Below are 13,142 nucleotides of genomic sequence, written 5' to 3'. Positions count from 1 at the left end.
AATATATTGTAAATCAGCTACTTATGACAGACACAGTATGTCGCTAAAAGCAATGAAACAATGAATTCGTTCAAAAGAATGTTTCCTGAATCAAATCGCAAAATGAGAATAAGTAAGAGGAACATGGGCGAATTGAGAAGTGACAGCCATCGAGACATATCTGCATTTCATTCATATGTGTGTGAATTATTCTGATTTTTGGCTTGGTCCATGTTTGCAGACCCTTTGTATCCTTAAGAATTTGTGAGGAAGTGGTTGCCCACAGATCATTTGCAGAGAGGCTCTCTCATATTCTTGGTGCAGGTAATATCTGGGACCTGAAAGATTCCTGCAGTTGAATATTATGCATTATTGTCATAGAAAATGATTTCTCCCTACGTTCCTAGTGTGAATCATCCAACAGAACTGTGAATTAACCTCTTTATGTATGTTGGAACAATCATAATCCTATACAGGCCCTTCCCAATTAAAGTGTGCATGGTGTCTCCATTTGGGCCTGTTTTTACAATATTGGATGGTTGGTAATCTGTTCTTGAGATTTGTGACATCAGTAGTCATTGCCCTGAGAAAAATCCCATTCATGTCTTGAACCAGAACTGGATGATGGTCTTTTATACAGTCAGCATGTGCTCCAGTCCATTACAAATACTACTTTCTGTGATAAAGGATAAGTGACATAGCTGCTACTGAGCTTCTAGCAGGCAACCAGATTCATGAAAAGATGTACAAACTGTAGTCTAAACTCTTTTTCACACTTAGTGTGATGAAGTTCTGTGTTTATTTTAGCAACCAAATGATGGTATTGGTCCTTGGCGGCTGATGTTATTTGAATTCACTAATTGCTGTAACTTAGGAGTTATTTTGCTACAGAAGATTCATCTTGTATTGTTGTTGTGGTCTTCAGTCCAGAGACTGGTTTGATGCAGCACTCCATGCTTCTATCCTGCGCAAGCTTTTTCATCTCCAAGTAACTATTGCAACCTACATCCTTCTGAACCTGCTTAGTGTATTCATCTCTTGATCTCCCTCTATGATTTTTACCTTCCATGCTGCCATCCAGTACTAAATTGGTGATCCCTTGATGCCTCAGAACATGTCCTACCAACTGATTCCATCTTCTAGTCGAGTTGTCCCACAAATTCCTCTTCTCCCCAATTCTATTCAGTACCACCTCATTAGTTACGCGATCTACCCATCTAATCTTCAGCATTCTTCTGTAGCACCACATTTTGAAAGCTTCTATTCTCTTCTTGTCTAAAGTAGTTATCGTCCATGTTTCACTTCCATACATGGCCACACTCCATACAAATACTTTCAGAAATGACTTCCTGACACTTAAATCTATACTAGATGTTAACAAATTTCTCTTCTTCAAAAAGGCTTTCCTTGCTTTAGCCATTTCACATTTTATATCCTCTGTACATCAACCACCATCAGTTATTTTGCTTCCCAAAGTAACAAAACTCCTTTATTACTTTAAGTGTCTCATTTCCTAATCTAATTCCCACAGCATCACCTGATTTAATTTGACTACATTCCATGATCTTCGTTTTGCTTTTGATGATGCTTATCTTATGTCCTCCTTTCAAGACACTGTCGTCCTTTCAAGACACTAACACTTGTGGTGGCAGTATTTAAAATGACTAGCAGCCCACCTCCAGATATGCTGAGGACCTCACTGAGGCCTCCCCAGACCAAAATTATCCTCCTCTTGTGGGGAACATGTCTGGGGTGTTTTTGGGATGTTTTGCATTGTTTGTAGCTGACAAAAGAACAGTCTCACCACTGTTTTCATTCCCTTTTCCTTTCTTTGTTCACCTTTTATGCTTCTCCACTTTGGCATTTGAGGCTGCTCCTTTTCTTCTTCATCCCTGTGTAATCCTGCAGGATGGCCCACGTGTCTGAAGCATAACAGGTGACTGGGTAACACGTAATTCCCAGCCTCAGGTTGACAGGTAGGGTTTCCACATACCCCCTGGTACAGTCCAGGTCCAGGGAAGGATGATTGTCTTAGCTGCAACCTTTCCATATTGCTGAATGGTCCCTCTGTCAGGTGTTCGGGAGTTGTGGCCTGAGGTGTGTACACATTAGGCGGGTGCACCTTCCAGCTGCATCACGGTTCCTCGTAGTTTCATGTACTGAAGATGGTCAATCCTTCACGACGGTAAATCAGTTTCTTATTCAGAAAGGTGTTGATGCAATTGCCGGCCCTGTGAAATCCTGCTGTCATTTGTGGAATGGCACTTTGCTTTTGGAGACTACTTCTGGTTCTCAAGCACAACTGCCTGCTACTTCTCTTCTCCGCGTCTACCTGTTCGTGTCAAGGTCCATACAACTCTGAACTCTTCCTGTGATGTTACTTACATTAGGCTGCTCGGCAGTCAGACCGAGGCCGAAATCCAAACATACCTTTCTGATCAGGGTGTCATTGCCGTCCATCGGGTGATGAAAAAGGTAGACACATCCTTAGTTCCCACGTGCATTCTTTTTCTCATTTTCGATAGAGTGGTGTTTCTGTCAAAGATCAAAACAGGCTATGAAGTTATCACTGTCCGACCATACATTCTGAACCCGATGCGCTGCTACCAGTGTCATCATTTCAACCACACTCAAAATTTCTTGTCGACACCCAGCCAAATGTGTCACCTGTGGTAGGGATGCGCACGAGGGCAGTTGTCCACCGCCTCCTCCCCGCTGTATCAACTACAATGGCGACCGTGCCGCCGCAACTCGAGATTGTCCCGTGTATCTCGATGAGCAGGCTGTCCAGGAGATCTGAATTACCCAGTTGCACGTAAATTATTGGCTAGTCGCAAAGCCTGTGTTCTACTGTGTGGCACTTATTGTACTGTTCTTGCTACATCTCCCTCCATGAAGGACATGTCACGCAGACAGGTGACCTCAAATTCAGCTCTTGAGTTTCTGAAATCCCCCACTGTCATGGCAGCATCACCATCCCCTCATCCAACTGTGCAACAAGCCATCAAACTCTTGCCTAACGGGGCAAAGTCACCGGCTACAAAATCAGCAGGCCATAAAGGACAGATGGGATACTCCTGTCAAGACTTCTTACATCCCTCCAACCAACTAACACCTGAGTCTTCCTCTGCTAACTGGAAAGGCTCAAAGAAGTCCAACAATGGCAAATGCTCTTCTCCTTCGCTGACTCTATTAAGATCCTCTTTGACAGTGTCGCCACATGATACCTTCCTCCACCTGGCCTCTGTGTCACTGGTGTGCACCACCAACCATTTCTCTGCCTTGGACTCTGCAGGCTGACAGCACAAGAAAGCTGACGCTTTTGTGGATCTCGTGGAGTAGTATCCTCCTACCTCTGCGCCCTGTAGCAGCGAGTCTTCATAGGCTGGCTCTCGGCAGCCCCCGAGGTGACACCCCTTCAGTTATTCCTCATCGTGACTCCTCCAATGGAACGTTCGCGGCCTTCAACCCAAGAAAGAGGACTTACGGTTGCTTTTAGAATTGCAGCGTCCATTTGTTCTCTGCCGTCAGGAAACAAAATTGCATCCTCGCGACTGCTTTGAGCTTTCACATTTCTTCCTGGTCTGTTTTGACCTTCCCTCGAGGTCAGCTTCCATTCCATGGGGGAATTGTGTTGCTCATATGGGATGATGATCATAGTCAGTGCATCTCCCTGACTACCCATATTCAAGCTGTTAGAATTCGCTTTTCCTTCTTCACTTGACCATTTTCCGTTGTCCCATCTATTTCCCTCTGTCACTTGATGTCACCAGGGCAGACTTCCTCCAGCTTACGGGCCAGCTACCACACCTATTTCTGCTGCTCAGTGACTTTAACTCGCACCATCCCCTTTGGGGTTTTCCCAGAATCTGTCAGAGAGGTGCCCTCTTGGCTGATATTCTTAATCAACTTAACCTATTCTACCTTAACACAGGAGCACCCACATTTCTTTCAGACTCCTCGCACACCTATTCCCATTTGGACCTATCCTTCTGCACTGCCCAGCCTCCCATTGTCTTGAATGGTCCATTGTGTCTGATACCTATCCAAGTGACCATTTCCCGTGTGCTGTTCTTTTGCTGATTCCTACCCCACCCACGTGCACACCCAAATGGCAGCCTACTAAGGCCAAGTGGCAGCTTCACTCCTCCATGACGACTTTCGAAGAACAAGATTTCACCAGTTGCGATGACCAGGTGGAATATCTTACAAATGTTATTCTTACCTCTGCAAAATTTTCCATTCCTCGCACTTTCTCTTTACCACGCCGTGTCCCAGTTCCACGATGATCTGAGGCATGCCGCGACACAAATCGCACTTGGAGACGTTCTCATTGCATTTTTTACTGTCATCCTACAATGGCAAACTGCATTCATTATAAACAGATGTGTGCACAGTGTCATTCTGTTTTATGGGATTGCAAAAAGCTGACTGGATATCATTCACTAATTCTTTTAACAACTCCACCCCCTGTCTGTTGTGTGGGCCGAGATCCATTCACCAATTTCTGGCCTGACAGTAACAGATGATGTCATTGTGGACTCTGTTGCTCTCTCCAACACCTTGGGCCGCAATTTTGCGGAAATTTGGAGCTCTTCCCACTGTCACCCTGCCTTCCTCTATCAGAAACAAGTGGGGAAGGCTCGTAAGGTACCTTTGTCTTCTCAGAATCGTGAGTGTGACAATGTCACCTTTACTATGAGGTAGGTAGATCATGCTACACTTCATCGCTATCCTCTGCCCCAGGGCCGGGCAATGTTCACATTTAGATGTTACAGCACCTTTCTGTTGCGGGGAAACACTTTCACTCCTTACATAAAACCGTGTCTGGGTAGAGGGCACGTTTCCCAGATGCTTGTGTGAAGCCAGTGTCATACCCATACCTAAGCCCGGTAAGGACAAGCACCTTCCTTCTAGCTGCTGCACCATTTCTCTCACCAGCTGTGTTTGCAAGGTGATGGAATGTGTGACTCATGCCCAGATGGCATGGTAGCTCGAGTCTCGCAGTTTACTAACTACTGCACAGTGTGGATTTCGAGTGCCCTGTTCTGCAGTTGACCATCTCATCGCATTGTCAACTCATGTCATGCAAGGTTTCCTGTGAAAATATCAGACTGTGACCGTTTTTCGATTTGGAGAAACCTAAAGCACCTGCTGGGGGACTAGTATCCTCCATACTCTCCGCACGTGAGGCTTCCATGGCCGCATGCAATGTTTCCTTCAGCAATTCGTAAAAGACCGAGGTTTCAGGGTGCGTACGGGTTCTGCATTGAGAGACACCTTTATTCAGGAACCCACTGAGCACTTCCGGTTCCCTTTTCATTGACAATTTTGCGATCTGTTGCAGTTCTCTATTGGAAATGAGCAGAGGCGGCTCAGGCGATACACTTCTCGTCTCAGAACTGTCATTACTACAATGCCACCTTTACTGTGAGGGAGCTAGATCATGCTCTCACTTCATCATTATCCTCTGCCCCAGGTCCAGACGCTGTTCACATTCAGATGTTGTAACATTTTTCTTTTGTGGGCAAGCACTTTCTGCCTAATACACATAACCACATCTGGGCAGAGGGCACGTTTCCCAGACGCTGGCGAAGCCACTGTCATACCCATATTTAATCCTGGTAGGGACAAACACCTTCCATCTAGTTACCACCCCATCTCTCTCACCAGCTGTGTTTACAACGTGATGGAACATGTGACTCATGCCCGACTGGTAAGGTGGCTCGAGTCACGCAATTTACCAACCACTGCAAGTGTGGATTTCAAGCGTGGTGTTCTGCAGTTGACCATCTCATCACAATGTCCACCCATGTCGTGAATGTTTTTCTGTGGAAATCCCAGGCTGTGGTCATGTTTTTCGATTTGGAGAAAGTCTAAGACACCTGTCGTATGTACACTCTACACGTGAAGCTTCGGTGCTCACCTGCCCCATTTCCTTGAGGAATTGATAACAGATCCGAGTTTTCAAGGTCCGTTGTTGATTCTGCCTTGTCGGACACCTTTATCCAGGAAACTGGTGCGCCACAGGTTTCCATCCTCAATGTCATCCTCTTTGCTATCACCATAAACCCTATAATGGCCTGTCTACCGTCAGGCATCTCCAGCTCCCTTTTTGTTGATGTGTAGTTTAGGTGCAGTTCTCCACGGAGCTGTCTCATTGAGCAGCGTCTCCAGTGATATCTCTATCGTCTTTACTCATGGAGCATTGACAATGGCTTTCATTTTTGCTCTGACAAAACCGTTTGTATGAATTTCTGGCGACACAATTGGTTTCTCCCACCATCTTTACATCGTGGGTCTGTTACTCTTCCGTTCATTGAAACTGTGAAATTCCTGGGGGTTCATGCTTGATAGGAAACACTCTTGGACGTCCCACGTGTCTTGCCTTACCCCAGTGTCCTATGTGTCCTCAATGGTACTTCCTGAGGTGCAGATCGAACCACTCTCCTCCATTTGGACCGGTCCCTTGTTTGTTAGAAACTAGACTATGGGTGCTTTGTTTACGCATCTGCACATCCATCCCTCTTACGCCATCTCAGTACTATCCACCATCGTGGCATCCATTTGGCCACTGGCGCCTTTTACGCTAACCCACTTGAGAGTCTGTATGCAGAAGCTGCTGAACTACTGCTTTCCTACCACTGTGACTTTTTCATCGGCAGGTATGCATGCCATCTGTCTGCGATGCGTGGCCACATCCTATGCCGCCTCCTTCAAAGGCTCCTTTGATCACCAGTATGGGGCGCATCCCTCTTCTCTGTTACCTCCTAGGGTATGCATTTGGCTCTTGCTCCGGCAAATTTACTTCATGCTACCTGCAACTTTCGTAGTGGGTGTAGACTTTCCACACTTTAACACATTATAAACTGCTCCGCATGTGGGGACAGCCTTCATCCCCACCCATGACACTAGCATGCTGATTTTTCGTCAGGGTGCTGATGACCATGATGTCGAGCTTCACCTTAACCCAAATCATTTTCATCTAAACCTTTCACCACATTGGCTTTGTGTGGCGGCCCGTGTTCACCTTGGCCTTCATTCGTTTACGAAGGACACTACTCCAGCCTCGCTCTGTCTCCTTCAGTTTCATGACCTTTGCATGGATCTTCGCAATTGTACCTCAGTGTACACTGATGTCTTTCGGACTGACTATGGTGTTGGGTGTACCCTTATCATTGACACTGACGTCGTTCGGTACCCCCTTCCAGCACACTGCTCAGCATTTACAGCAGAGCTCTTTGACCTGTATCAAGCCATGGAGTACATCCAGCAACATAGGCTTTTCAATTGTGTCATCTGCTCAGACACTCTCAGCACCTTTCAAAGCCTCTGTGCGCTGTACACCTGCCATCCCTTAGTGCAACAGTCCAGGAAAACTGTCACTTGCTCGCACTTGATGAAGCCACTGTGAGGTTTACGTGGGTTCCTGGTCATGTCGATCTGCCAGGAAACGAGACTGCTGACACTGCTGCCAAGTTTGCAGTCCTAGTACCTCAGCCCACTAGTTCTTACATTCCCTTCGATGATCTCTGTGCCACCATCTATCAGGAGGTGGTGTCACTCCTCTGTTCCCCCCATCATGGGAATGATCTACAGGTTATTAAGCCTCTCCCAGTTGTTTGGTCAACCTCCTCTCGGACCTCATGCTGCTAGGTGGTCATTTCAACTAGATTGCGTATTGGGCACTGCCTGTTTTAGCCATTGCCATTTGTTAAGTGGCGCTCCCTCACCACTTTGTGCACATTGTGCCCAACTCTTAACTGCATGCCATTTCCTAACGGAATGCCCATTTTTTTAACCTTTCACATTCCCATTTGGGTTTGCCATATGAGTCTTTGGCCATTTCAGCAAATGACACTTGGGCTGTTGACCAATTTTACTTTTTGTCCATCGTAGAAATATGGTGAAGGCTATTTAAATTTTATTTCTGGACCTCCATTTCTCTATGGTGTATGTTATAGACCTTTCTCCATGTCCCTGTTTTTAGCTGTCTTCTCTTACGTTGATTGGGATTGATGTGTAGTCGTTTTTAACTCTTCTCTGTCTTCGTGTTCTGTATTTTTGACATGGGTGCGTATGACCCTAGTTGTTTTTGCACCCTAAAACAAAACAAAATAAAACAAAGGCAGGGAAACTTGTTAAAAAGAACCATCTAATCTACCGACTTTTTGGAACCACAGTGCCACATTCTGTGTGGGCATAACAACTAACAAGCAGTCTGTTGCATGAATGGCAACTGACAAACTGTGGCCAGGAGGTGGCTGGATCACTCAGTTATTGAACATGCTGCCCAGCACAATGTGGTTCATTCTAATTACTGCCTCACAGCCTGTACTGTCTGGAGTCTTTCCACCATCTCCTGCTTTTCTGAATTGTCCAGGTAGGAATACACTCTACAAATTATCCTTCACACCTGTAACCTACTCTGGCCTCATCCTTCACTAGCTCGTTCTCCACCTGCCTATCCCCCCTTCCCTGATTCCACTCCAGTACTACGCTTAAATGCCATAAATCCTGCTTCCTCTTCTCTACTTCTCTTGTTTCCCCCGTCACCCACCTGATGCTACAACTAGCACCCCTCTTCTGGCCCCAATACATCTCTCCATGCTTCCACAGGCAGCATGTGCATCTACCCCCATCCCTACCCAGCTATCCCATCCCCCTCCCCTCCTCCCCCTCCCCTCCTCTCTTCCCCTCCCTCCCTCATCCTTCCCAACTCCACTCCTTCCTCCCCTTCCCTCCTCCACCCCTCCCCCTCCCCATCTCATTACACGCTTGATTGCTGCCCATCCCATGTCAGGTGCAGAGACTGTCATAGGTGGGCACAGTGGCCGTGTGTGTGTGTGTGTGTGTGTGTGTGTGTGTGTGTGTGTGTGTGTGTGTGTTGTCGTCTATTTTTGGCAAAGCCCATGTTGGCCGAAAGCTCACTTTCCGACATTCCATCCTGGGTTTTCCATTGTTTGGCCCTACAAAGTGTATGTTCTGACATGTGACACATGAACACATGTTCATAGGAGTTACTTTTGTGATGTCATCCATGGCAATTCATTGCTTGTCCTACTACAGATGACTACCTGATAAGTAACGTTAATTACAACCCCTTGTGTGGAATAATGTGAGATAGGACAGCATCATGAACATATGAACATGCTGTTGCAGATATGAGCACCATTGTTGCACAATGTTGTCATACAAGGCATAACAGTGTGCTGGGATATTGCTGTACAGTATCAGTGCAAACATTCGTTGGCTCAGAGGTCTGCAGTGAGTTGTTTCATTTACATTGTGTGATTGTTCTGTAGTCCTGTTACATCTGTTTCTGTCCGTGTACATTTCTGCTAACTCCAGGTGCGTACCTTGATGTTTGGCCTACTTACAGGTCATGTTTAAATTCCATGTTATTGTGCTGTTTGTGGTGCAGTACATGTTATCTCTCGTGTAAATACTCTGACACAACCTAGCAATGGAGGCCATTTATTCCACATCCAAAATGATGGATATGATTTACTGCTATGGTTTAGCAGATGGAATTAATCTGAGAGCCCATAACCTGTATTGCTTATCTTTCTGGAGGACGTGTCGTCTCAGGATGGACTACAGATGTCGTTCATGCAAGATGACGCATCTGCACATTGTCTCTGCATTGTGCATTGGCACCTGATGAGAACATTTGTAAACCGGTGGATAGGCCGTGGAGGTGCCATACCTTGGCCTACTTGTTCCCCAAATCTAAATCCACAAGACTTCTGGTTATGGGGACGCATGAAGTAACTGGTCTATGCCACTGAAATAAATGATATGCAGACATCATGTAATTGTATATTCTGTGCATCTCAGCACATTTAGAACCAACCAGGGCAAATTCAAAGAGTGTGTGAGTTCTTACACCAAAGTGCAGAGACATGCATTGAAATGAATGGACATAATGTTGAGCACCTCCTCTGAACAAGTGGTAATATGTCAGAAGGTATGCTTTATAGGACCCAGTGTTGTGAGACTTATTTTTCTTGTTTTGATGCATACGATTGTCCCCTGATATATTGGATAATTTTTTATTTTAACACCCTGTATTAATACCAAACCGAAATTTGCAAACAGCTTCCTAAAGTGCCTGTGTTCACCCAAGCTTTAGGCAGGCGCAGTTTGCATTAGATACAAGCGGAAAGACTTGCTTACATTGCTGCAACAAACTCTCTTATCATTTCACCTCAACATGACTATTTGTGGTACATGTGAAAAACATCGAATAGGCTGCACTCATGTGTTCATAAATACAAGGGAAATATGCAAAGTTGGATTTCCATATAAAATCAGCTGTGTGAGATTGTAGACAGACTACCATTACATACAGATCATCTTGTACAAAATGTTAATAGGTGCTAATGAATAAAAGTGCTATATATGTTGTCCATTACTAGATGGATACTACTAAATTGTGTAGTTTATTTCAGCAATGTTTATTATTTATGTTGCGGTCTGTCATTTTTTGTTGTCATTTGAAGAAATTATTTCCATTCTTTTTTTGTTTCTTCTCAGCATTGTATTGTTGTAATTACTTGAATGTAATTTGTCATAAAAGTGATCTATGTATCTTTGTCTGTATTTCTGACATTGATAAATAAAACAGAGTGCGCGCCCACACACACACACACACACACACACACACACACACACACACACACACACACACAGAGAGTCGCTTAACACACTTCTTTACATCAGTTCATTACATGATTCATTTTGAAAACTCTAATGATGTCTTATTATTCAACCCATATAATGGACGATAAATAAAAATGAGGAAAGGTAACCGTTCTTTTTATAGTTTAAGTACCATCCCTTCACACTGACACAAAACACACTAGTTTCTTATCAGTCAGTGCCACGATGGCTGCAAGAGGAGGTGTTTGGGTGCCTGTATATGAATGTATGTTCTTGTTCTAGGAAGAGAGTGGTAAATTTAAAACTAGTTAAGTCACTGTGCCAGTATATCCTTGCACCATAAATCATTTGACTGCAGACACAGAGTTGTTTACCCTCATTGTATTTAGTGTTCCCATCTTGGAATTTATATTATTGTTCTCTATAACATTTGTGCTGTTAGTTGGGCACGTTGTGTAGGAGTGTGTTGCCAAAGCTTTCAGAGGAATGAAGTCATCTGGAAAATAACTGTGTAATATTGATTACAGTTGCCAAAAGAACCACCTGATGGGCCGAGACATGACCCTTCTTACACAGCCAGAGGTAGCACAACCAGAAGCAGCACTCGTGGCAAGGACAGCGCATCAGTTGGAGGAGCACTGTTGGTCTACTCACTTGACCTTAGTGGAAGTGCAGGAGAAGCAATTCGACTGGATGAAGAGCCAGTGGCTGTTCGATTGTTAAGTGACATAGGAGAATGCCCCACCGAAGTTACGTTGCTTCCATTGGCAGAACGGGATGAGAGTTCGAGACCAGAAATTCCCAGCAGTCCAGTCAAGGGTATGCCTCAGGGATTGGCAGCACTGATTTGCAGAGATGGGAGTGTGAGAATTGCCAGTCTTGTTAACTTGAGGACAGTTGCAGTTGCTGTGCCTGAGAAGAGCGGTACCAGATACGTTTCGGCAGCTTATTGCAACAGTAAGTTAACCATATTTTTTATAGTTTCATTTAGGTGAACTAGTATTTATTTTGTTGATAGCAATATACAAAGCGTATACTGGATTTTACGCTTCCAAGAAATGAGCTTTCTTTGGAAGCTGCTTTTTTTTACTCTAAACCATTTAGTTTTTCCTCATGACCTCACAACTTGGTAGTTCTAAACTGGCGGAAACTGGAAGTAATTAGACAAATTAGTATGTGCACTAATCATTTTGGGCAAACAATAACACAGTGTGAGTAGGCACTGTAGCCTCATTGTAAAAGTGTGTGCTTTCTGTACCCCAGGTAGGTGTTATGGTCTCTTCTTTGGCAAAATGGTTTGTATCATTTACACGAAACATTTGTTAGTTCATGTTAGTTTTAAACTGTAACAAATGCTAGTTGAAAAGCTCAAAGCTGGCTCCTTTCTCTGATTGACATTGTTACACGAGGGACATTGAATTTAATATCTGTAATTCCCAGTAGCAACAACAACATTGACCAACATAGTTCTTTCCAACTCGGCCTCCTCTGTGTCCATTCTCAGTGTTTGTTGATTGTTAAGTGACTTACACACATCCTACTTTATTTAAAATAAGGGAAAGTCAACCATTCACCTGTAGGAGAGTAATATGTGGAGCACAGAAACATGTAACAAGAAACAGCATTCACACTAACTATTGAGCAGTACCTCTTTTTCTAGCACAAGTACACACATTCACCCAACACACGTTCTTGTGATCATGACAAGACTTGTACTTGTGCTAGAAAAGGAACATTATTCGAAAGATAGTGTGAATGCTTTTTCCTCTTACGTGTTTCTGTGCTCCATTTTATGTATTGCTCCATCCAGAAATTTCCATTACTGTTACTTACTTACTTACTTACTTTCTTTCTTACTTTTCTACATATGATCACGACAGTTGTCTTGTAATACCATCCACTAGTGACTGCCGAGCATTTCTTTGATGCTCTGCAGAAACAAACCAGCAGTGAAGTGTGATAATGTCATTTGAATTTTATCTCTCTTCCACTGCACCGGCTTCGTATGTTTTCCAGATTGCAGGCAATATGATAGATAGGAAAATATTTTTGTAAGTAACCTCTATCCACATTACTTGTCCAGTGAATCTGTATGAATCTGTACCTTTGACAACTAGATATGTATGGTTGTTTCATCTTAAGTTACTTTGGATGAATACCTTTGCGTATTTTATGGTTGTGTCTGATTCTCCAGTGATTAATCATCAATGGTGTTGTAAAGCTGCCAGGCTTTTTACATACTTTTAATGTAATGAGTTGGTTTCTGTTGGCCAGCTGTCTGTCTTTGCTAAAAGTGTTGATCTGCAGTTCTCCTGCATTGTTCAACAATTTTGTAATGCTACAATCTCACTGCATACAACTGCATTAGCTGAAAACCGTGTCAGAGCCATCAGCATTATTTGCACAGTCATTTAAACGCATAGTATTGTATGAATTGCTGTAGGTGGAGTAATGTGGGGTGATTTAGGAAAGATGACTGACAGCAAGGACTTTTTGTC

At 44.1% G+C, this 13,142-nt stretch overlaps 1 protein-coding gene across 1 annotated transcript in view; it reads left to right on the top strand.

Moving 5' to 3' along the window:
* Positions 1-13,142, top strand: part of LOC126176519 (baculoviral IAP repeat-containing protein 6) — a 329,968-nt gene that overhangs the window by 66,616 nt on the left and 250,210 nt on the right. Inside the window, exon 11 of the mRNA XM_049924030.1 lies at positions 11,172-11,601. Within this exon, the coding sequence (XP_049779987.1) occupies positions 11,172-11,601 (430 nt within the window). The remainder of the gene's footprint in view (positions 1-11,171; positions 11,602-13,142) is intronic.

This window comes from Schistocerca cancellata, chromosome 1 (genome assembly GCF_023864275.1).
Source record: "Schistocerca cancellata isolate TAMUIC-IGC-003103 chromosome 1, iqSchCanc2.1, whole genome shotgun sequence".
Classification (NCBI taxonomy): domain Eukaryota; kingdom Metazoa; phylum Arthropoda; class Insecta; order Orthoptera; family Acrididae; genus Schistocerca; species Schistocerca cancellata.
The sequence above is the reverse complement of the archived record's forward strand: the minus strand, read 5'-3'. Positions and strand labels throughout refer to the sequence as shown.